This window comes from Periplaneta americana, chromosome 14 (assembly GCF_040183065.1).
Source record: "Periplaneta americana isolate PAMFEO1 chromosome 14, P.americana_PAMFEO1_priV1, whole genome shotgun sequence".
Classification (NCBI taxonomy): Eukaryota; Metazoa; Arthropoda; class Insecta; order Blattodea; family Blattidae; genus Periplaneta; species Periplaneta americana.
In genome coordinates, this window is record NC_091130.1 from 53,010,545 (window position 1) to 53,035,374 (window position 24,830).

Here is a 24,830-nt window from a genome sequence, read left to right on the forward strand (position 1 = left end):
ATCTGATTTCTTCTGATCCAAACTCTTCTCCCTTTCACAATTCCTTCCAGTGCATCCTTCAGTAGGCAGTCATGTTTACAGTTTTTCTTGGGAAAGATAATTGCGGTAGCTTCCCGTTGCTTTCCGCACACCACCCTCTCTTTCGCATCTTAAAAGATCCCAGGGGGCCCCAGCGTGATGGTGAGAAGAGTGGATTTGACTAATTAGACCCTTCGGACTTCACTGAAATTCACCGCAAGGGTTAAACATCAGTTCTTTCAGGGTTTTCGACCCGACCAGAGACCGGGAAATCCCAATTAGCCTTTATGATCAAATAATATTATAGATACAATTCACTATTAATTGAAATTAGAACTATTCGGATCACTTTCGATTTTCCTACGGATGAATCTGAATTGGTTTCTAACTAAAGCACGTAATTGTCTTTTAAAACCAATTTACATAAAATTATCATTTACGTCTAGAGCAGTGTCCCTTGCAGCTCCTCCGCCTAACAAGTATTTCCGGTTTCCTCCGACCGTACGATGCACTTAAGTGTACTTAGTTTTGTATGCATAATGGTTACAAATAGATATTACAATACTTACTATACATAGGGTGTTTACAGACATTTCAGTCATAGACATAACTCAATATTATTACTTCTCTCTCTTCAAATTCTACACTACCATTTATATATTAACACACATTTTTGTTTTAAATCTACAAAACGAAAAATTATTTTACTCATTTCATTTTTCTTTATATTTTGATGCTAGTGATTCCGGATCCTAGTAGTGAAACTCATTTGAGGACGGATAATTTTCAATAAATCCTAGCAGTATAAATGGAACAAGAATAACATATTTTTCTTCATAATATGAAAACTAACATATGTGCTCTTTATGAAAAAAGTCATTTCTTATAACTAGAGCCCGGATGTTTAGGCATTTATAACAATTAAAATAGGCAGGGAAAAAGGCAATAAAACGTAAAAAAAAAAAACACACAATAATCTTTGAAAATTTAAAAAATGCATAATATATTTTTAGCAATAAATTTAAATTATATCAACATAATTCACATATTTACTTCATAGGTGACACATGTTGACTTATAAGAGACTTTTTTTCGTGATTAACTATCTTTTCACAGACCTTACATAACAAAACTGTTCCATCGGTTGGAAACACTTGGGCACAAATTCACTAACGTTAGCAAGTTTACTTTTCAATGGTTTACTGAATTTAGGCATTCTAGCTGACCGATTTTATACCTTCTGTCACCCTACAATAACTGACTGTTCCTCACTAAAATTTATTTCTCCTACAACAATAAACACGTGTAGAACAAAAGTAAGGACCGAAATAAATTACTTTTATTTATTATTGTTTGTAAAGTTAGTCACTGTTTCAAATATTTAAATTTCATACACATTACATTACATAACTTGGACAGATGGTTATTATAATGCAAATTGCGGCTTAAAATTAATAAAAAATGGTTCGATTTAAACACACTTGTAATTAATGTAGATAAAACAATAGCTATCCCATTTTATTTAAATAATAAAGGTAATAAACGAATTTCAACTATACCAAAAATTAAAAAGCATAATTTTGACTGTTCCGATATAAATTCCAATTGTTCAGTTATTAATGAAGTTAAGGAAGTTAAATACATAGATATAATTATTGATAATAATTTAAAATGGAATAATCATATTCATTAGGCCCTATATCTGTAATAAATTACGTAAAACATTAGCCTATATTACTTTGTTGTTCTAAGAAATATTTTGTCAATTAACTGTTTACGTACAATTTATTTAGCATTATTTCAATCTATATTTATGTATGGTATTATAGGTTGGGGTGGAACTTATAAATCCAACCTTTATCCGTTAATTTTACTACTGAAAAAATTATTAAACATTTGTTTAAAAAAGAAGAAAGGTTACTCAACTGAATTGTTATTTAAACATTTCAAAGTTTTCATCACTAAACAAATTTATTATTTTATTTTATTAAAATATTTTCACAGAAATCTTAATAAGTTTGAAAGATATTGGCATAAATATAGAACTAAAAATATGAATTTTCTGCGTTTATCTGAACCTAAATATAGAACCAATGCAGCTTTTTATCACAGCATGCGTTAAGGTCTCAGATTATTAAACAAATTATTCTAATAATTTGTAATTTGTACTCACTAGCTAGCTAGTTAAATAAATAAATAAATGAATGAATGGATGGATGAATAAATAAATAAATAAATAAGTAAAATAAATAAATACGAAAAAATAATATTTTAACCACTAATCCTCTCCAAATTAATAACAAAAAAATATAAAAAATTGTATTGGTTTTATAGTTTGGGATTAATAGTACATTATGCAACGAGCCTATAATGATAGTAATTAAGAAGCGAGTATGGATGTTTATGAAACGATCGCAAGCGAGTTTCATAATTTTCATACGAGCTTCTTAATTACCATTATAGGCGAGTTTCATACGACTTTTTATGCTCGACCATATTTATAACTTGAAATTATTCGGATACATTTTATTTGTATCTGACAAGATCGGAAGTGACCTTGTTCTAGGTCGTGAATTGTGAGATGTGCGCAGACGCGAAAGAACTGATTTTTTCCGAGGAACAATAATGTCATTGACCTTGTGTAATCCCGTTAAACTTGGTATAACCTTGATTACTGAATTCGACATTGAAAAACGAGATGACAAATTGAATTTATTTGAATATTATTTACAATTAACGCTAATTATTATAGTAACAGAACATAACCTTCTGCGACAGTATTGGATTTCCAGCCTCCGTGACTTTTCGCTAATTCTCTTTCGATTGCATATCCGAGAATAATCGATACTTGCGGTTTTATAACGGTACAAAGCTGACTCGTTATTGGCTGAACACCTATAAGCAGAGTTGTCATTGGCTGAAAACACCTGTACTTTAATGATAGGTGTACTTTAGTGACATGCATTAAAGGACTGCTACCAGGTGTATAATTACTACATTTCGGCATGGTCGAGCATAAAGATATTTAACACTTTTTAATCTGTATTCACTCTCAATTTTAATTTTATTTTTGTTTGTATTGCAATCCCCTCCTGAGCACGAGTCTTACTCATTCAGGAGTGCGCTAGTTTGTAGTGTATTGTATTAACTTGTATTCATTTGAAACTTACTCGCAATTAAATAAATAAAGTAATTAATTAATTAGAAAATTGCAAACAAACAAGAAATATTGCTTTAAAATGGCAAAAAAGGCATTTATTATTAAGAAACACATTAAAAAGGCAAAATAAAAATTGGCCATTTGAATTTGATTTACTCCAAATCACATTTATATCTATAAAAATAATGATTTACTTCCACCCAGTAAAAAGTCGTTTTGCCAAACATCCAGGCTCTACTTTTAACCTATTTGCAAGACTCTGACTACACTACAAATATGGATATAACAAACTGGTAACAAATCTTGACTCTGTTGTCTCATTTTTCACATTAGACTTTAATCGTGTTAGACTAGGAAACTTCTTTCTGCAGAAAATATGGAAATTGTAAAAACAGTAATATCGCGCGGTTTTTCTTAATTTAAATATACTTGTGTTTTCTCAGTTCCAACATTGCGTGGATTGACTATCTTGTGCGGATTAATTATGCTACTTGAAAAAGTCTCACCTCAAGGAGGCACTGCTCTTCAACTTGGAGGGTGACGGCGTAGCCTCCCTCTCTGCACTTTTGTTCCTGGCGCCTAAGAGAGCAACAGGTGGCGAGGGAGACTTCTTGGGCTGGAGTCTCAAGGGGGATGGCTCCTTGCTCGCCCCCACGCCCCTTCTGGCCTGCAGGAAGTGGGTGCCGGAGTCCGCCGTGAGCCGCAGCATCGCACGGCTGGGAGGAGACTGACGGTTCTCATCTCCAGATGACCGCGGAGAAGAGCGAAGGTGGCCAGCCGGTTCTTTCTTCAGAGGGGAAGACTGATGAGAGAGTTCCTCTGACTTGGAGGAATGTGTAGGGCTGGCGCTCGACTCCAATGGCACTTTCTGGTGCACAGCAGCATCCAGGTTGCTTAGGGATATCATTCCCAGACCATGCGAATGTTCTGAGCGACGGCGCCGACGGCGAGTCACGTTGCTGTCCTCTGTAAATATACAAGCAAAAAACGCATTAAATTTCAATAAATCACACTCAGTCGAACGGCCACAGTTCTGCTTTCAGTACTGGAAACAAAGATTTGAAACCAGACAAACTGAAATTTCTGGCAAGTAGAAATACTGAATAATTTCAAGAGAAAAATTGTTCCGGGGCCGGGTATCGATCCCAGGACCTCTCGTTGAACGTACCAGCGCTCTACCAACTGAGCTACCTAGGAACTCCACCCGACACCGTCTCAAATTTTCCTTTTATAACCACACAACTCGAGTGGGCTGACAAGACGCCAGAGACACACATCGAGTACACACAAACTCTGTGTGACTTGGAATTGTGGTTTTCTGTTAACGTACGTATAGTAACGTACACTATCTACCAAAAATTAATTGAGCACTGCTTTTGCCCCTTTTGAACCTCGTGGTACCACCTCTTGTTGCTATAACAGCAGCCACCCTGTCAGGCATCCCCTCTCCACTAGTTTGTGTAGGATATCCATTGGAATGTGATAGCAATAAGGCACCACTTATAAGGCAACTAGGCCAAGAGATAATGGGCTAGAGTGGCCAATTCCTTCCCTCTCCATTGTATACATCGCTCACTAGCTACATATTACACTAAACAGACTTAAGATGCATACAAACAATTGTTCTTCCTCTGACACACATCTTCAAGTGAGGTGTACTGCCTGATAGTGCATATCAACCAGAACCTCAATCAGAGGACGTTATTTAACAATGCTCTATTAATTACGAGGTTATCTAGTGTCTGTGGAATTGGTAAGAGCGAGACGGAATTTTGGCGAGAAGAAATGGAGGTTTCATCATGAATTACCTGACATAGGTTATATTATAAATGGTGAAATAAATAAGTAATAAACAAACAAATAAATAAGTAAATAAATCATATAAAATTTAATGCATAACCTCTAAGCGGGGTTCGAACCAACGAATCCGAGCATAGCCTCCAATCATGAGGCCAGCTCCTTACACCTAACCACGACGGCGGCCTTTTCCTTTGTACTATTATTAGTCGTAAATCTTTACTGACGTCAAATTAGGCTACTCTATACATCAGATGTGTACAATTTCTTTAAATGTTCAATTATTACAATGTTCAGTCACTCAAGTAAGCTTAAGTAAGTTATTTGCATATCTACACATCTCACTTGACGATGACTGTGTCGGGGAAAGAACAATTGTATCTGAAGTGTAAATAGTGTAATATATACCTAATCGGCGATGTATGCAATGGAGAGGAAAGGAACTGGTCACCCTACCCCATTATCTCCTGTCCTAGTTGTCTTATAAGTGGTGCCTTATTGGTATCATTTGTGAGGTTCAGACCTGTCTTCGGACAGTTGACTAAACAACATACACACGTACGCATACACACCTATAACACATTGTATGAATGATTCCCGATTTCAGAGAGGCATTGGCGCTGCGTTATATGATACGATCTAGTGTTTATGATTTAGTTCGCCTACTGGCCGCCGGCAATCATTCGTGCAACGAGTAATATTTGGTCGCACGCGCACATCTATAGACGCATTCATGCACGCATAATACACATTCGCACATGCATGCGTGCACGCATACACAAATATTGCCCAATCCATTCTGAATCGGACCTACGTAATTAACGTGTTTCTGTCCTTAAGATCTTCAATTGTTTTCACGAACATAACTCGCACATCAGAGATAGTGTACTTCATTGACTACGACAAGGATGCCCTTTATCACCTACCCTGTTCAACATCTATTTGACGGACTTAGTGAAGAACTGTTTTCAGAACATGGGTGGAGTCATAGTAGGAGGAAGAAGAATAAAGTGTGTAAGATTTGCTGATGATATGGCGTTAGCAGAAGAGGAGATGATACTCAGGGATATGCTACTGGAGCTAAATGACGGCTGTGAGCAGTATGGAATTGTAATATATTTGCCAAGACGACGAAGACCATGTTCATAGGAAGAAAAGTAAAAAAAGGTAAACTTACGAATTATAGACGAGGCAGTAGAGCAAGTGGACAGCTTCAAATATTTGGGGTGTACTATAAGCAGTAACATGAGCTGCTGTCAAGAAGTCAAAAGGAGAATAACGATGGCCAAGGAAGCTTTTAATAGAAAAAGGAGCATCTTCTGCGGATCTCTGGAGAAAGAACTAAGGAAGAGACTAGTGAAGTGCTTTGTGTGGAGTGTAGCATTCTAAATGTGGATATGGAGAAGAGTGAAGTATGTGAAATGAACTGAGAAGCTGTGTTGGAAAGAGTGGGTGAAAAAAGAATGATGCTGAAACTGATCGGAATGAGGAAAAGGAATTGACTGGGTCACTGGTTGAGAAGAAACTGCCTACTGAAGGATGTACTGGAAGGAATGGTGAACGGGAGAAGAGTTCGGGGCAGAAGAAGATATCAGATGTTAGACGACATTAAGGTATATGGATCATATGAGACAAAGAGGAAGGAATGACTGGATAATGCTGGGTTTGCAGTGAAAGACCTGCCCTTGGGCAGAACACTATGAATGAATGGACGTCCACCTTTATCGCCTCCTGACGCGAAATTTACCACCACCACCACCACCACCACCACCACCACCACCACGCGATTCGTAACTGCCAGGGAGACCAGCTACCATATTTCCCAACAAGTCTGCTGGTATCTTTACTCTTCGACCTGATCATGGATTGAAGACAGATGTTCAGTTACTCAGTGAAAACGAGTTTTTTGAATAACGTGGTACAAAACAAACAGGAAAAGGCAAACACAAAACAACTTTCGAAATAAACCTTGTTTTATTCACGCTTCCAGCTTCTTCTATGTCTTCAACTGACAGAAGAAACAGCCGGTTCTTACCTACTTTAACAAGACTTACTTCCTGAAGAATGAAAGGATTGACAGTTCGGTTTTGCAATAGTTATGGCCGGTTAACATCAGCGACTGCGATCCTTCATAGGCAACATAGGAATCTTATGATTACTAATCTGCTGATTCATTGAATTTCTTCCGACAGCTTGTCGTCAAACAGTTACATTGTTATTTTATCACTCTTCGATTTGGAGCACGAGGATGAAAAAGTTTACAGTAGATTCTCTCCATTACCCTACATCTTGACCACAACGGGAGTCTAAACAGTGATTCACTTTGCACGTTTTTTGTCTTATATAAATTGAAGATTTCATTTATGTTGATTTATTCATTTATATGACGTCATTCCATTTTCGGCCAATGAAGTGTAATGAAATTTTGAATTCCAACCAATCACAGTCATACATCGCGATAATTTCTGTAGCTCGATTTATCACTATCAATTTATCGCATGGACATTCTTTTGTTTAGTAGTGTCGCCAACTATTTCCACGTAAATCGACGAGCATGAATCCATTGTACTAAATAAAGTGCGAAATCTTACTTCCACATCTACGTCTTCATCTTCTAATTCCATGTCGATTGTATCTAAAGAAAATGACACTCCTTCATAACAAAGTTAATTAAATTAATGTATTAATCAGGTTATCTGTAATTATACTATAAAATGTTTAAATTAAATTATGATTTCAGCAGATAATGAAAACATTTGTTATAATAATAAGGGAAAAGCGCAATACATATAATTAACATTTTTAAACGTGTATTTAGTTTTTCTCAATTGGCATTACTGAATAACATTCAATTTTTTATTTCAGTAATCTTTATTCATCTATTTTGACTTCACAATGTCTGAATAGGTTAAATATTCATAAATATACAATTATTAACATTTTGTGAGCGAATTTTAGGGATATATTAACATTTTCTTTATTCACGAAATAGTCCTAATAAATGTCACTCGAGGTCTGAGATTTCCCAAATAAATCTCAGACCTCGAATGACATTACTATAGATATTACATGGGTCATATTTCAAAACAACCTAACCCTCTCCACCGCTGACCATGACTACTCACGCGCAAGTAAACAAACTCGTACCTATAGAAGAGGCACAACAAACCTTTTTCATTGGGCACTACGTTTAGCTGTCTGGTTATGACTTATGGCTCCGAAGGACGAGAGTTTCCCGTGCATGACTACAACATCGACTTCTTAAGCCAAAAAATTTCCAAATGTAATATTATGTGGTTAGAAAACACGACGTTTGAGGGAGTAAACGAGATACTTCCGGTTCTTTTATCACAATTATACTATTTTCCCAACTAATACCAGTAATAGTAATAAGGTAATAATAATGATGGTGATAATAATAATAATAATAATAATAATAATAATAATACAAAAAACAGTAGAGCCACCTCCCATGATATACCACAAACAACATCTATGGCGACAAAATATTCTACATTTCTTTCAGAGAGAAACGCTTGTGTCTACAAGAAATGGCAGCACCATCACTTTGGAATGCGAAGTTACGATCGAATGGGATATAAGAATGACCTTTTTACAACAAGGACTATTACAAACCAACAATATTGAGTGGATTCAAACTTACTGCATTTAATGTTTTCGTTGATTTAACTTATTCAAAATGTGCCAACTGGATCTAAAAGACAAATGTAAATAATGTAGCGAATCGTGGAATATGTAGAAGAGGAAAAAAACTAAAGCATGGTTGAAGTGTTTAATAAAACAACGCGCATTATCTCGTAAGCTGCTTAAAAATGTATAAATGCTTTCATCGGTCAATTAAGAGGAAAAATACAACGAGCCTCGAAATTCCAATTTCATTTCACGCGATAAACGCAGCTGAAAATATACACGGTAACACAAGACACACTAATGATTAAGGACTTTGAATTACGCCTCCTTGTATGCTCATTTTTATGTTCATATATTTTAACAGAAAAAATAGATTGGCTAGAAAATTATAGTTTCATATTTCAATTAAAATATTCCTTTGAGAGATTCCGAGCAAGATGATATTTTTCCAATAACGCTCACGTATGATTCGGAAATACAGGTTTCATGGTTAGGGTGTCACTACGCAAAACCTAAAAACTCAACATTTTCAAAGCTGAGAGAATAGCTTTGTCTAAGTTCAATACTGAAAAACAAATACACTACCCGCTAACATATTAATGAAAAAACTTAACTAAAAGGATTTTAAGAAGTAATGTAAATACTAATTAAGGGGTTGAGTACAGCTTACAGCAGTAAAATTTTTGGAAATATTCAACATTTTTTTCCTCCATTACTGTATCTTGTACAAAAATGAAAATTAGTATGTGTAAAATACTGTCCTTCTGCTATATGAAAAGAATATTTTTAGAATTTCAAAAAATTATTTACATTTTCTTTTCAAGATTCAGTTCACTGCGTAGTGATGAAGCGTTTCCCACATAACTCAAAAACTATCCAACATTCTGTGATTAAATTTTTGTGTGGTTATGCATGTCATATCTACAATATGGTGCAAGGTCACTTCTCTACCTTTGATATAATGTCTGACAAAAAATAAATTTATTAAAAAAAAAGTCAAATATCAGTATTTTCTTCTAACACAAAATAAAAAAAAAATATTTATTAAGGAATATCGTTGAAAGAGCATGATATTATAAACATGAATTTCAGCAATAAAATAAAAAGAGAAAGAACATGAAAAAGTTAACAAGTTTATGAGTTATGAGGGAAACGCTTCATCACTGCACAGTGAACTGCCACCATTTTGAATTTTGAAAAAAAAAAATTTTTTTTTTTGAAATCGTAAAAATATATATATATTTTAGCAGGACAGTGTTTTGCACACACCAATTTTCATTATTACACAAGATACATTAGGCCCTAATGGAGGAAAAAAATATTGAATATTTCCAAAAATTTTACTGCTGTAAGCTGAACTTAACCCCTTAAATATACTAATGTTTTTTTTTAAATTTCGTAAGCTACTTGACAGAGGAAATAACGTTATTTACTTATAAACTTCATATTTAATCCAAGTATTTCAGTATCTTAAAAGTATTTATTTCAGTCACTGACTTCACATCATATGTTTAAGGTGCTACACCTTTACATTACATATTTAAAAAGACGTATGAACGTTTTCGTTGGTCTACGCCAACATCATCAGATACGAGGTACATTTCAGCAATATCAATGCTCTCTACATAATATCTACAAATACAAAACATACTTAGTGGCATGCAAAAATGAGACATATTAAAACTAACATTACTGTGATACACATTGACATTCTATATGACTGCCTTGATTGTCACTTATTTAAAATACACGTATAGATTAAAAAAAAATATTGATTTACATATACATATATACATATATATATATAAATGCAAGTCTTCACATATGAGATAATAAAATGATATGATTTAAAAGTGATAAAAATAATAAAATATAAAACTAAGATAAAAATTATGAATGTGAAGAGTTGCAAAATTACAGTAACTACATTTTGCAACTCTTCACATTCATAATTTTTATCTTAGTTTTATATTTTATTATTTTTATCACTTAAATCATATCATTTTATTATCTCATATGTGAAGACTTGCATTTATATATATATATATATATATATATATATATATGTATGTATGTATATGTAAATCAATATTTTTGTAATCTATACGTGTATTTTAAATAAGTGACAATCAAGGCAGTCATATAGAATGTCAATGTGTATCACAGCAATGTTGGTTTTAATATGTCTCATTTTTGCATGCCACTAAGTATGTTTTGTATTTGTAGATATTATGTAGAGAGCATTGATATTGCTGAAATGTACCTCGTATCTGATGATGTTGGCGTAGACCAACGAAAACGTTCATACGTCTTTTTAAATATGTAATGTAAAGGTGTAGCACCTTAAACATATGCTGTGAAGTCAGTGACTGAAATAAATACTTTTAAGATACAATATAGACTTCTCTGAAAATTAAAAATGAATTGCAAAACAAGTATTTCAGGCTAAATTTGAAATTTAAAACTGTGTAACACGGTTGCCAATCAAGAACAATATGAATGACGACTCTCCGAGGTCCACTTTGTGTGCAAAAATCACTCAACAGAAATACAACTGCAAACAGGGAAAACGGATTCGAGCACAGTGCGTCGAGTGAAACGAGAAGTGTGGACATAAAACATTAGCGGGCAGAAAAAATTCGCTCACTGGTTTCAGTTCGGAAACAGTCACACACACATTAAATATAGCCAAATGTAAAATTAATTGACCAACTCTAATTCTCGCTGAATCCGAATAATCGATGGTACTCTCTGCAAATGCAAGTACATTTCAATGTACTTCGTTAAATAAAATTCATCGGGATGAAAAATACATGAAGCTAAACATAGAGATGGCACATTTTATCCTCCGATTGGTGCATTCAATGAAACTACAGTTATTTCTCAGAGTACACAACGTCATTTTAACAACTTTAAAATGAAGGTTTCCACGAAGATAAACTAGAATTCCGAAGCTAGTTTTATGTAATTATATGCAGGATGTAAGGGGTATAAGTACCGTCCTTTTCATAGTCGTCGGGGACGGTCTACAGGATCAAAAAATGTCCATACAACATAGAGTCAAAACTTGATAGTTCTTCAAAAAAAATATGTATTTTCTTATTTTATTTGCGTTATATTGCTTATATCGTTAGTAAAATTACGAAAACAATTACATCTGTACATATATATAGCAAAGAGTTAATATTAGTTTAAATAAATATTTGTGTTCTATTACGTTTTCGTGAAATTAAATAAAAATGCATGCTTAAATTTGTTAATATTCAGGCGTGAGAGACATGGCAACGTTCAGCAAGCAGTACTCTGCACAGACGTAAGTACGAGACAGCTGAGTTCAAGTTCCCTGTCCATAGCTCTACTGCCGAGCGGATGGCAGTTCAGTACAGTGTATTCGATAAACAACTTACAATGTCATTAACAGTTTAGAAATCTCATATGTTATTAATCTATGGAGAAAGTCGTAATTCAAGTGAGGCGAGAAGTATGTACCGTCAACGTTTTCCTCAAAGAATGTTACCTAATCGGCGGACTTTTGTGGCAGTTTCTCAACGATTATTAGAAACTAAAGGTCTTTTACCCTGGTTCGAAAATAACACGAGATATTTCTTTAAAAATGACACTGCTTTAAGGAAGCAGGAGAGATTAAAATGTTTCATTAGAAAAATCACTACTATTTATGTTTTAGAGGTACAATTACAAAATGGAGCAATATTGTTACATAAAATGTAAATTTACCATAATATTCTATTAATGAGATTGAAAGTTTGTATTTGCTGCTCGTTTTATGTAAACAACAGTATTGTCATGGTCCGCTCCTGCATTAGAACAGAGCATGTGTTTTGTACCGGTATGTCTGTACCCGCTTGAGCTGTACTGTGTACTTCTAAACCCCCCCTCCGCCCCGCTTGAGCTGTACAGTATACTTCTAAACCCCCCTCCTCCCCACTTGAGCTGTACTGTGTACTTCTAAACCCCTCCCCTCCGCCCCGCTTGAGTTGTACAGTATACTTCTAAACCCCCCCTCCTTCCCACTTGAGCTGTACTGTGTACTTCTAAACCCCCCTCCGCCCCGCTTGAGCTGTACAGTAGACTTCTAAACCCCCCTCCTCCCCACTTGAGCTGTACTGTGTACTTCTAAACCCCCCTCCGCCCCGCTTGAGCTGTACAGTAGACTTCTAAACCCCCCTCCTCCCCACTTGAGCTGTACTGTGTACTTCTAAACCCCCCTCCGCCCCGCTTGACCTGTACAGTATACTTCTAAACCCCCTCCTCCCCACTTGAGCTGTACTGTATACTTCTAAACCCCCTCCTCCCCGCTTGAGCTGTACTGTGTACTTCTAAACTCCCCTCCGCCCCGCTTGAGCTGTACAGTATACTTCTAAACCCCCCCTCCTTCCCACTTGAACTGTACTGTGTACTTCTAAACCCCCCTCCGCCCCGCTTGAGCTGTACAGTATACTTCTAAACCCCCCTCCGCCCCGCTTGAGCTGTACAGTAGACGTCTAAACCCCCTCCTCCCCACTTGAGCTGTACTGTGTACTTCTAAACCCCCCTCCCCACTTGAGCTGTACTGTATACTTCTAAACCCCCTCCTCCCCGCTTGAGCTGTACTGTGTACTTCTAAACCCCCCTCCGCCCCGCTTGAGCTGTACAGTATAGTTCTAAACCCCCTCCTCCCACTTGAGCTGTACTGTGTACTTCTAAAACCCCCTCCGCCCCGCTTGAGCTGTATAGTATACTTCTAAACCCCCCTCCTCCCCACTTGAGCTGTACTGTATACTTCTAAACCCCCTCCTCCCCGCTTGAGCTGTACTGTGTACTTCTAAACCCCCCTCCGCCCCGCTTGAGCTGTACTGTATACTTCTAAACCACCTCCTCCTTCCCATCCAACGACGTTGCGAAACGTCTAATATTGTAAACTTTAATAATTAGTTAAATATTGCAGTTAGAAAAAAATTGTAAGGGCATTTTTTCTTCCTTATAACATGAATAATCAATTAAAATTATTGTACTTATAGCCACCCCTTACAATCTGCATAATTAGTAAGCTCCGGATTTTTATGCAATATCAAAGTGCGAAACGGGTATATAAAAATGTAGTAAATATAGGGGAAATATGTAATATTAATAAAATATGTAATTTAAAATCACTATTTACTAATGTACGAGAATATTCTACGAAATGGAAATATAAAAATTGGAAATTTATCCTTTGAAGAGGTGGAAAAATTCAAATACCTGGGAGCAACAGTAACAAATATAAATGATAATCCGGAGGAAATTAAACACAGAACAAATATGGGAAATGCGTGTTATTATTCGGTTGAGAAGCTTTTATCATCCAGTCTGCTGTCAAAAAATCTGAAAGTTAGAATTTATAAAACAGTTGTATTACCGGTTGTTCTTTATAGTTGTAAAACTTGGACTCTCACTTTGAGAGAGGTTAAGGGCGTTTGAGAATAAGGTGCTTAGGAAAATATTTGGGGCTAAAAGGGATGAAGTTACAGGAGAATGGAGAAAGTTACACAACGCAGAACTGCACGCATTGTATTCTTCACCTGACATAATTAGGAACATTAAATCCAGACGTTTGAGATGGGCAGAACATGTAGCACGTATGAGCGAATCCAGAAATGCATATAGACTGTTAGTTGGGAGGCCGGAGGGAAAAAGACCTTTGGGGAGGCCGAGACGTAGATGGGAAGATAATATTAAAATGGATTTGAGGGAGGTGGAATATGATGATAGAGACTGGATTAATCTTGCTCAGGATATGGACCTATGGCGGGCTTATGTGAGAGCGGCAATAAACCTTCGGGTTCCTTAAAAGCCAGTAAGTAAGTATTTATTAATGCATTAAATTCACAAAAAATGTAATAACAATTTAACTGATCAATTGAAGTGGGAGGATGCAATCTGCAAATTCGATTTGCCATTTTCACCCCATTGCCTGTAAATACCAGAGCAGGGTATCCAATATACATTGCTCTGGTAAATACAACTTCTCTCTGTCACAACCTATGATTTTTCTTGTGCCTTAAGATTTCTTAGAAACATTTTTGTGTGGCACACATAATCGTATTTTGACTCACCTGCCATCTGACCCAAACCCCTCGCTAATAGCCTACTTTCAATTTGTAACAAGAACTCCTTCAAATATCTTGGAGTGACATTCCAGACAACAGGAACCACTTTCGATCTACATGCTGAAGAAAAAGCCATAGCCGCCACTATAGCCATCAACGACATACGGCACCTACAGGACATAATCTGTTGAAGCAGCTGTGAAACTGTTCCATGCAAAGATTATACCTATCCTCACCTATGGCATACAAGTGGTTTGCGAGTATTTAAAGAGAAAAGGATTTGAAAGCGTGGGAAAAAGTCAAAGCCACATATCTGAAAAGGGAGCTCGGAATGTCGAAGTTCACACCATCCAGCCTGGTCAAGGGAACCCTTTCTGATCGAGGATCTACGGTATTCACTAATTCTGCCTCCCATAAACTTCTAGAAGAGAATATATAGAAGAGGAACAATATAGACGACGAGTTCTACGCCACTAGAGTCGACGGCAATTCGGAAGGCGGTAGTCTGCTAGCGTTTGCGTCGATAGAGACAGATAGTGAAAGCAAGGCAGCGCAATCTCAGGCACAGAAGGCCAGCACTCTACCGACTGCGCCACCCAGGTGGACGTCTACATTGTTCTGGTATGGTATAGTATTTTCGTAGAAGTGATAAATCTGCAATGCTTGGGAAAAGTGGCATAAGTCAGTTTCCACAAACATTTTTTATTAATTTATTGACAACTTACGGAACATCTGCTCGCTTGGGAAAAGATACATAAATATTTCTCCCATTATAATAATTAATACAGAAGAAAATTAAATCGATATAAACCAGTGTGAAGACAGTTTTTTTTTCCTTCTCCTGTAAAATTAACATTTTTGACTTGTGCCACTTTTCCCGAGCACTACTGAAATAGTACTAGTATCAACGGTATATAAATAGAATTAATGTCAATATCGATAGTACAGGTAATAACATCAGCATCGATATCGGCAATAACATTATGTATATCGGTAGTAACATCAGTACTATATCTATATCAGTTGTAACATCAGTACTGTATATCAGTTGTAACAGTACTGTATATCGGTTGTAACATCAGTACTGTATCTATATCAGTTGTAACAGTACTGTATATCAGTTGTAACATCAGTACTATATATCAGTTGTAACAGTACTGTATATCTGTTGTAACATCAGTACTGTATCTATATCGGTAGTAACATCACTATCTTTCTTAGGCTCCACTATTCCTCTCTTTCCATAAACAACCATTACTGTACAAGGAGTTTCCTTTCCCCTTAAAAACCCATTGTTGACAACCAAACTTAAATTAGTGAACTTCTGATCCTCTACCCAGCGTGTTATATACAAGATCATGGACGAAAAGTGTTAGTATTAGTCACTAAAGTTACGAAAATCTTTTATGGTACGAATTATCCGATTTTTTCGATTAACCGTTCAGTCCACCCCCTTCATTACCACGAATAATAGAGGTTCTACTGTAAGTTCAATCTTCAATAAATATTCAACACAATGTCTATGAAATGATGTCATATTTTCCACTCATATTCTAAGTAACAATGCGGCTGCTCATAGCCGCAATTCATCAGACCACATCTCTAACATACTAACACTTCAGATGCTGTTAACTTGAGTAATAATCTGTTATTTAATGACGATGTATCAATAACGATATTAAAATGGATTTGAGAGAGGTGGGATATGATGGTAGCGACTGGATTAATCTTGCTCAAGATAGGGACCGATGTTGGGCTTATGTGAGGGCGGCAATGAATCTCCAGGTTCCTTAAATGCCATAAATAAGTATCAGTACTAGATTATTTAGAGTTGGCGGAATTAGTAATAGAGAGATGAAACCAAGGATTCGTCATGAATTACCTGAGATTCGTTTTACAGTTGAGGAAATCTTGGAAAAAACCCAACCAGGTAATCAACCCAAGCAAACTGAGTAATGTGGCTGATCCACTTTGTCATGCATGCTGTTTGTTTCAGATGCTGCTGTGTACACACAAGTTCAGACCGAACCAATATTAATTAAAATATGTATAGGAAGAAATCTGTTCTCTTACAGCATAAAATTAGCTTTGTAAGTAAATTTGTGATATATTAGTTTACAAGTCACATAAAACGAACATTCCTCAAATGAGCCTCAATAACTACTTTTAAGGAACCCGCAGGTTCATTGCCGCCCTCACATAAGCCCTCCACAGATCCCTATCCTGTGCAAGATAAATCCTGTCTCTATCATCATATCCCAGATCCCTCAAATATATTTTAATATTATGATGATGAAGAGGGTAACAAAAGAACATATTTTGTGAATGAGCATAATATTGTATATTACTGCAAAAAAATTGGAGAAAAAACTGATTACAGTAGAGAATCGATTATCCAAATACCGATCAACCGAAACATCGGTTAACCGAAAGCGTTCCAGTCGGCAAATTCAAATTTGGGCGCGCACCATGTAGAAGTTCCGCTAGCTCTGTTTGCGAGATTTAGCGGCAAAAAAACGAGTCTCAGCTCTGAAGCAAAAAAAAAAAAAAGAAAACTGTAAGCCTACTTTAATGGCTATTTTGAACTTGTCAAACTAGGCTAGTCAGTTCTCTGTGTTATTTGCAAGACGTGTGACACAAAATATATACTGTATGTACAGTTTTATGTTTAATATCAGTGTTTCTTTGTTTCATACTGCTCCTATGACACCGGTACAGTTTGTTTTCGTAAATCACCGATTATCCGAACACACTCAGTCCCCAATAGTTTCGGATAATCGATGATCTACTGTATTTTAATAATGAGCACATAAAGAGTGATGTGAGTAAATTTCTTAATATCATACCTGCTAGATACACCATTTCTCTGCACGAATCTGTAACGATGAAGCTGACGCAGTTGCTTAATACATCATTCTTCAGTTCATGTGTGTGGAAAAGCAATCCGGAACACTACTATTTTCAAATCTCTACTTCCTCGCACACGCACACATCTGGCACTTGATCTTGTTCCAGTCACTCTTCACATGAACTCTCTCTTGACCACACAATCCTGATCTGCAGGTATACAACGCCTACTTACAAAATCACAGAAATGTTCTCGGCGAAACTTGTACAAGGATATTTTATTATATTATCTGGTAAAACGTGTTGTCTCACTTTATGTCGAATATGAGTTTTTTTTGTAGGTTATTCGAGTTTATATTCTTACTACAAACTTATTCGCAAAACAATCATAATATAAATGGAAATGTGAAGTTTTTACGAGTTCAGCATACTGAATAACAAATACCTACAAGGATATAAACAATGATATTGTGGTGGTTAAGACGGTCATTCCTATATGCAAATCACGAAAACATGGAAGGAAAAATAGTATGATTGGTCTCTCCGTAATGATCTCAACAGGCCTAACATAAATTGTATGGAAAATAGCTATCTGAATATCAATTCACTAAAAATCAACATTACATTTAAAAGTCACGTAATGTAATCACAATTACAGGCCTACAAATTAAAATGACGAAATTATAAATGGAATAATAATGAGATATTAATCAAATTGCGTATTTTGAATTCGTTATATGCAAATCAAATATGATCTGCGGGATTAGAATAATGAAGTTACACAAATAATAAGCATGACGGGAGTGTGAAAGCTTCCAGGTTAAATTGTCCACTTCAAAATGACCAGAAGAAAAATGTCCACAAACAAAAATGTCCTCAGCAAATTGTCAAAGGGAAACATTTCGGTAAAAAATGTCCACAACAAAATGACCAGTATAAAAATTTCCAATAGCAAAATGTTCACATAAAAAATGTCCACAACAAAATCTCTAATATAAAAAAGTCCGCATTCAATTTGAAACATGTATATGCTGACTCTTCAAGGACACCAACGAACAAACAATGCAGTGGAAGCATTTCATAGTAAACTTCAGAAGATGGTCGCTGCTCATCATGCGAGTGTTTGGAGGTTAATTCAAGGATTAACAACATGAGAACGAAACTCTGATACATCAAATCCGAGTAGGTCATCGAAATATTATGTCTCCAGTTAATAAACATAGACTACCAAAGAAACCAACAACGGGCAGAGGCAATCGTCAGGAGATATCATGAATACAAAGATAGGAATGATATAAAACGCACCTTTGTGCAATACCTTATCACTTAAAAAAGCATGGACATCCAGAAGAGGAAGGTCAAAACCAAGAGATGGAATAAAAAATTCATTGTAAATTGGAGATTTCTGTGCTTTATACATTAAAAATTATGATCTCGTGTATAGGACATTTTACATTTATGGCCATTTAATTTTATGATATTTATACAAGTGTACATTGTATTTGTGGACATTTCTGTTTGCGGACGTACTGAAATGGACATTTTAACCTCCAACCGTGTAAAAATACACCCAACAAAAGTAAAAATAACCTCTTTGCCGATAAAATTATAAATATCCCAAATATTCAAATAAGGTCATTATTAACAGAGTTACTTTGATGTTAATCGCAAATGTCAGCTATCAGAAACATCAAAGAAACGTAACTTGCAGGAGCAGCAGTCGCAAATGTAAATCTTGCAGAAAATTATGTTTCAATCGCTCAGAATTAGTAGAATTGAAATGTTCACATCTATTAAAGTCGCGGTATTTAAAAAAAAACTAATTAGAACCAATTTTTTTGTAAGGTACATTGTAAAGCAACTGATTCGATATTTAAAAAAAACGAATTAGAACCAAGGAACGACCACTCATATAAATTGAGGGAAAGAAGACAGAGGACGGACACTGGAAAGTTTTCTTTTCTCAATCGTACTATCAGGGACTGGAATGCTTTACCTGCAGACTTATTAAAGGCTTTACCAACAACCAGAAACGTATTTAAAAATAGGCTTAAGGACTTTACTAATAGACGGTAATTATACACAGTATGTAAAGGATGTAAATGATATTTTGTTATTGAAATGTTGTATCAGTGAAGACTTATGTTGTGTCAGTGAATTGTGTTGTGTCAGTGAAGTGTGTTGTGTCAGTGAAACGTGTTCCTGTCAGGGAAGCTTTATAGTTTATAGTGGCAGTGCAAAGTATTTGAACAGTGAAATGTTTTTGAAGTGTTAGTGAAATCAGGATAGAATCAGTGAAATGTGTCGTAGTTCCAGTGCAGTGAGTGAGTTGACAGCGAAATGAGTGTAATGTGGAAAGGTACTTGTGCAGATATGAACATATCATACTCGTGGGTTTTAGTTCGAACTTAGATTTAAGATACAAATTAGATTTATTTTAAATGTTATTTTAAGTGATCGTGCTTCATTTAATTTAGGATATTCCCTATTATTATTATTATTATTATTATTATTATTATTATTATTATTATTATTAATTATTGTTAGTATTAATTATTTGTATTAATTATTGGTATTATTATTAACTGTATTTTTAATTAATAAGTTTATTAATGTATTTATTGAGTAATTAGTAACCACTGCCACCGGGTATATACCCATTGCAGTGTGAATAAATACGTACGTACATACATACAATTTTTTGTAAGGTACATTGTAAAGCAATTGATTAGATATTTAAAAAAACTAATTAGAACCAATTTTTTTGCAAGGTACAGTGTAAAGCAATTGATTCGATATTAAAAAAATTAGAACCAATTTTTTGTAAAGTACATTGTAAAGCAATTGATTCGATATTACGAATGCACACTGACTTACATTCAAAATCAAACAAAATGTGTCGAAACATTATTTAGAATGACATGGAAAATCCACAATTTTCTCGTAATCACAGAAGTGGTATCAATGGCACAACTAATGGAATAAAACTGTTACTTTGATTAGAATCACACATCCACAATTCTCGCATAATCACAATTTTAATATCAATATTAACGTAACTGTAACAAAATCCTCATATTATTACACCGAATCAGCAATTCTTCCAAAGTCACAAACATATTGATGCCAGAAAATATGATTCATTTGAAAACCACAATATCACTGTTACGACCAATCTAATAGAGTAGATTGTTTAATTAAAATAGCAAACAGTTATTCCAGAATCACTGTTACTGCCAATAGAATAAAACTGTTACTCCAATTAGAATCGCAAATGCAGAACCTTTGAGAGCCGAGCCGCACTTGACACACACAAACTGAACAGTCTGTTCACTTCCGCCGCCTTGGACAGACCCCCACTATCTGTCACAGAGGCCCAATCACCAGAGCTGAGCTCCGTGCTACGGCCTCGACCCCTGCATCCATCACAATGCACCAGGGCGCGGTGCACACTGGTCAGCTCTTAACGGGATATTCGGATAATGGCTGCCACGGCACTCAATAGGAGATTTGGAGCCGCACAACAGGTCATTTCGACCCCTCCCCTCCCCTCTCATCTGAATCTCATTACGCTACATTTCAGTCTGAATGCATGTTTTGAATAGAAAGTCCACTTGCGTACAGATACACGCATATTTAATTAAAGATGCGCCTCCAGCAGGTGAAACCACGAAACCGTGTCGTGTTCAGCTGGGATCGGCCGTGATTCCCCCATTAGCGATTCTCAGAAGACTGTTCGCTGTATAGCTAACAGGGCCTGCTAGTCGCACCGTTAGTTGAACGACTACCAGCTTTGGAAGCCCAACTTCAAATTTCTGGCGACTCAAGATGGTAAATTTGTACTATACGACGTCATTGTTACAACTTCCCCCCTCCTCGGATTATTTCCTCTTGTCCTGCCAACATTTCATTTATCCTCCATGATCTCTACATTCACTTACCTTCACTCCCATCTCCACATATTCCATTCCCATGTCCACCCTTGAGTATTCCACGCCGCTTTTATAATTTCCATTCCTGTCACCATCTCCTCTTTCTCACCTATTCCTCTATATCACTACATCCGCTTTCCCCCCATATTCCTCATCTCCATTTCCGCTTCCATCTTCGTCCTCATCTTCATCTCTGCTCCATCATACATCGGCGTAGCTTGAACTGATTGCCTGGTTGGGTTTTTCCGACGTTTTCCCCAACTCGATGCGAATGTCAGGTAATCTATGGCGAATCCTCGGCCTCATCTCACCAAATATCATCTCGCTACCACAAATCCCATCTACACTAGATATAGTTGATACTGTGTCGTTAAATGACAAAAAAAATTCTGCTTCCATCCATCTCTGTTCTTATTGCCAACACCTACCTATCTCCGCTCTCATCTTCAACCCCCTTTCACCCATATCCGTCATTTACTCCATCTTGCTTCTACTCACTTTCGTACTCGTCTACACTTCCATTTACCTTCGTTCTCATCTCTATCTCGCTTCCACCAATATTCGTCCCCATCTCTATCTCGCTTCAATCGTTTTTCTTTCTCAACTCCATCTTCGCTTCAACTCATATTTGTCCTCATTTCCATCATCTTAGTTCTCATCTCCATTTCGCTTTCACCCATCTTCATCCTCATTTCCTTCTCGCTTCCACCAATTTTCGTCCTCATTTCCATCTTCGTTTCCACTCATCTACGTTCTCATTTCCATCCATTTTATTATCTCTACCTTCATTTCCACCCATCTTCGTTTCCATCTTCATATCGCTTCCACCCGTCTCCGTCCTCATCTCCACCTCCATCTCCACATATATTCGTCCTCATCTCCATATCGCTACCACCCATCTTCGCCATTGTCTCCATCTCTACGTACTCATCTCCCTCTCCATCTATCTCCGTCCTCATCTCCATCTCCATCCATCTGCGTCCTCATCTCAATCTTCGCTTCCAAAAATCCGCTCTTTACGTTATATGCGTTTCCACTCATTTTCGTTCTCATCTCCATCTCCGATCTCGTCTCCATCTCCGCTTCTATCCATATTATCCTCATCCCCATTTACCCTCCTACACATGTCCTCGACTACATCTCCCATTCCATCCATTTTCATTATCCCCATCTCCATTCTATCCATTTTTATTTTTATTTCCATCTCCATTTAAATGTCCACCTAGGCTATGTTCTTCTACATCTCTGTACCCCTACCTCAATCTCCACCTCCACCGTCATCATCTACAATCTACATCATTAATGTCATCTCTAGTTAGGGAAAACAAGGACAAGAACAATGAATGTATAGACTTAAATTCACGTATCTACAAAGTACCAGTCCAAAGGCAACACATTTCTTTTCTCCCAAATAGCTTGTTTTTATTTATTTTTACTCACATTTGACATTTAAGTCGCACATAATCTGCGGTTCCCGGTGAAGGTAACACTAGTAAGTGTACGATGAAGTACAAATTGCGCCATTATCTAGCGTCAGTGGCATTTGCAATAGCGAAATGGTATTTGGTAAAATTACGTCTAGGATTCACCACGAGTACCTGGGGAAGACCTCGGAAAAAATATTCAACCAGACAAGCACGTTGTGCTTTTCCCAATCTAGGTGGACAAAAATCAAATTTCGACTTAAGTTAGGCATAGGTGAATATGAATTCGTGTTCTTTAACATTTGGAGTAAGGTGCGAGAAATGGCTTTTACTATTTTATCAGCAGCAAGCTATATTTAGAAGGGTATGAACAACGATTCCTTTCAGACATCTCGCTCCGGTTCAGTCGTAAAGAGAGAAGCTTACTATGTGGGTGAATAAGTGTCAATTGTTAGTGATGTATTGTGTTGTGAGACATTTAGGCCTAGTCTGTTCAGATAGGTACATTCTTAGTAATGTAACTTCAATTTCAGTTTTGCGAAGTATTTTTCTTCTTATAGAACGGTTTAAATATTACAATTGAATATATATATATATATATATATATATACATATATTTATTTATTTATTAAGTTCTCCAAACATAATGAGTGTTTTACTATAGTCGGTCACGTCCGGTTACAACAATTCTTTTGCCATTTAATACAGCATCATTTAGCACTTGTTTTAAAATTTGCGCGTTATTGCGCATTTTTCAGTAATTAATTTTTTCAGTGGTGGGGCATACTGTAACGTAGCGGCAACTGTTTCACGTTTGGCTTAACAGCAGAAAAGAATAATGGAATAAGTAAGTTTTTAATCACTGTGTGAGGGTTTAGACCTGAAAAATTATTCACATGACATCGAACATCAGGTTAAAAATACATTGGACATATTTTTATCTAACCTTAACAAACTCTCTGTGGATCAGAACGCAAATCTAGTAATTGAACAAAATTAACAACTTCTCTACATTCCAACAGATTTTTATAAAACTGTATACAGTCTTATAGGTGGCATATAATTTTTATGTACAAACTCTGATTACGTTTGCACAAAAAAAAACTACCCCTTTATAGCGGGTGCATTTAGACAAAATTAATAACTTCTCTCCTGTTTAACAAATTTTATGAACCTTTATACAGAAGTTAGAGATAGCATATATGTTTTGTCTACGAAGTCTGATTATGTTTCTATAAGAGGAACTGCCCCTATATAGTGGTGAATTTAGACAAAATTAATAACTTTGCTCCCATATAATATATATTTATGAAACTTTGTACAACAATTAGGCCTACAGGTAGCATACAGATGTATCAGAGTTTGTACACAAAAAATATACGCTACCTGTACTCGTGTACAAAGTTTCATGAAAATCTCAAGTAGGAGAGAAGTTAATTTTGTGTAAATTGATCTCTATAAAGGGGTAGTTAGGCTTATGGAATCGTAAATATAGTTGTGCACAAAACATATATGCTACCTGCAACTTCCATACAATGTTTCATAAAAATCTGTTAGAAAGAAGAAAATTATTAATTTTGTCTAAAATCACCGCCTATAAAGGGGCAGTTCCTCTTACTCAAATGTAATGAGAGTTGGTACACAACAAATACATGCTACCTATAAGATCCGTACAAAGTTTCATAAGAATCCGATGAAATCCAGAGAAGTTATTAATTTTGTCCATATAGATTTGCGTTTTTGCACACTGTGAAGAGGTCCAAGAAGGGTTCGAATCCATGCCCTATCAAAACCTCACATTTCAAATTCAGACAGGGAGATCAAAAATCCACTAACTCCAATTTTTGACAAAATTGAGTTATGGGCTGGATGATGCTTTTAGTTTGTCCCGCATGCGTGGAAGGCAAGAATACAC

At 36.0% G+C, this 24,830-nt stretch overlaps 1 protein-coding gene across 7 annotated transcripts in view; it reads right to left on the bottom strand.

Moving 5' to 3' along the window:
• The window catches only part of LOC138713282 (microtubule-associated protein futsch-like), a 1,205,925-nt gene that overhangs the window by 370,330 nt on the left and 810,765 nt on the right, over positions 1–24,830 (bottom strand). For all 7 annotated transcript variants that reach the window (XM_069845262.1, XM_069845261.1, XM_069845263.1 and 4 more), the window contains exon 7: positions 3,685–4,144. In XM_069845262.1, the coding sequence (XP_069701363.1) occupies positions 3,685–4,144 (460 nt within the window). The remainder of the gene's footprint in view (positions 1–3,684; positions 4,145–24,830) is intronic.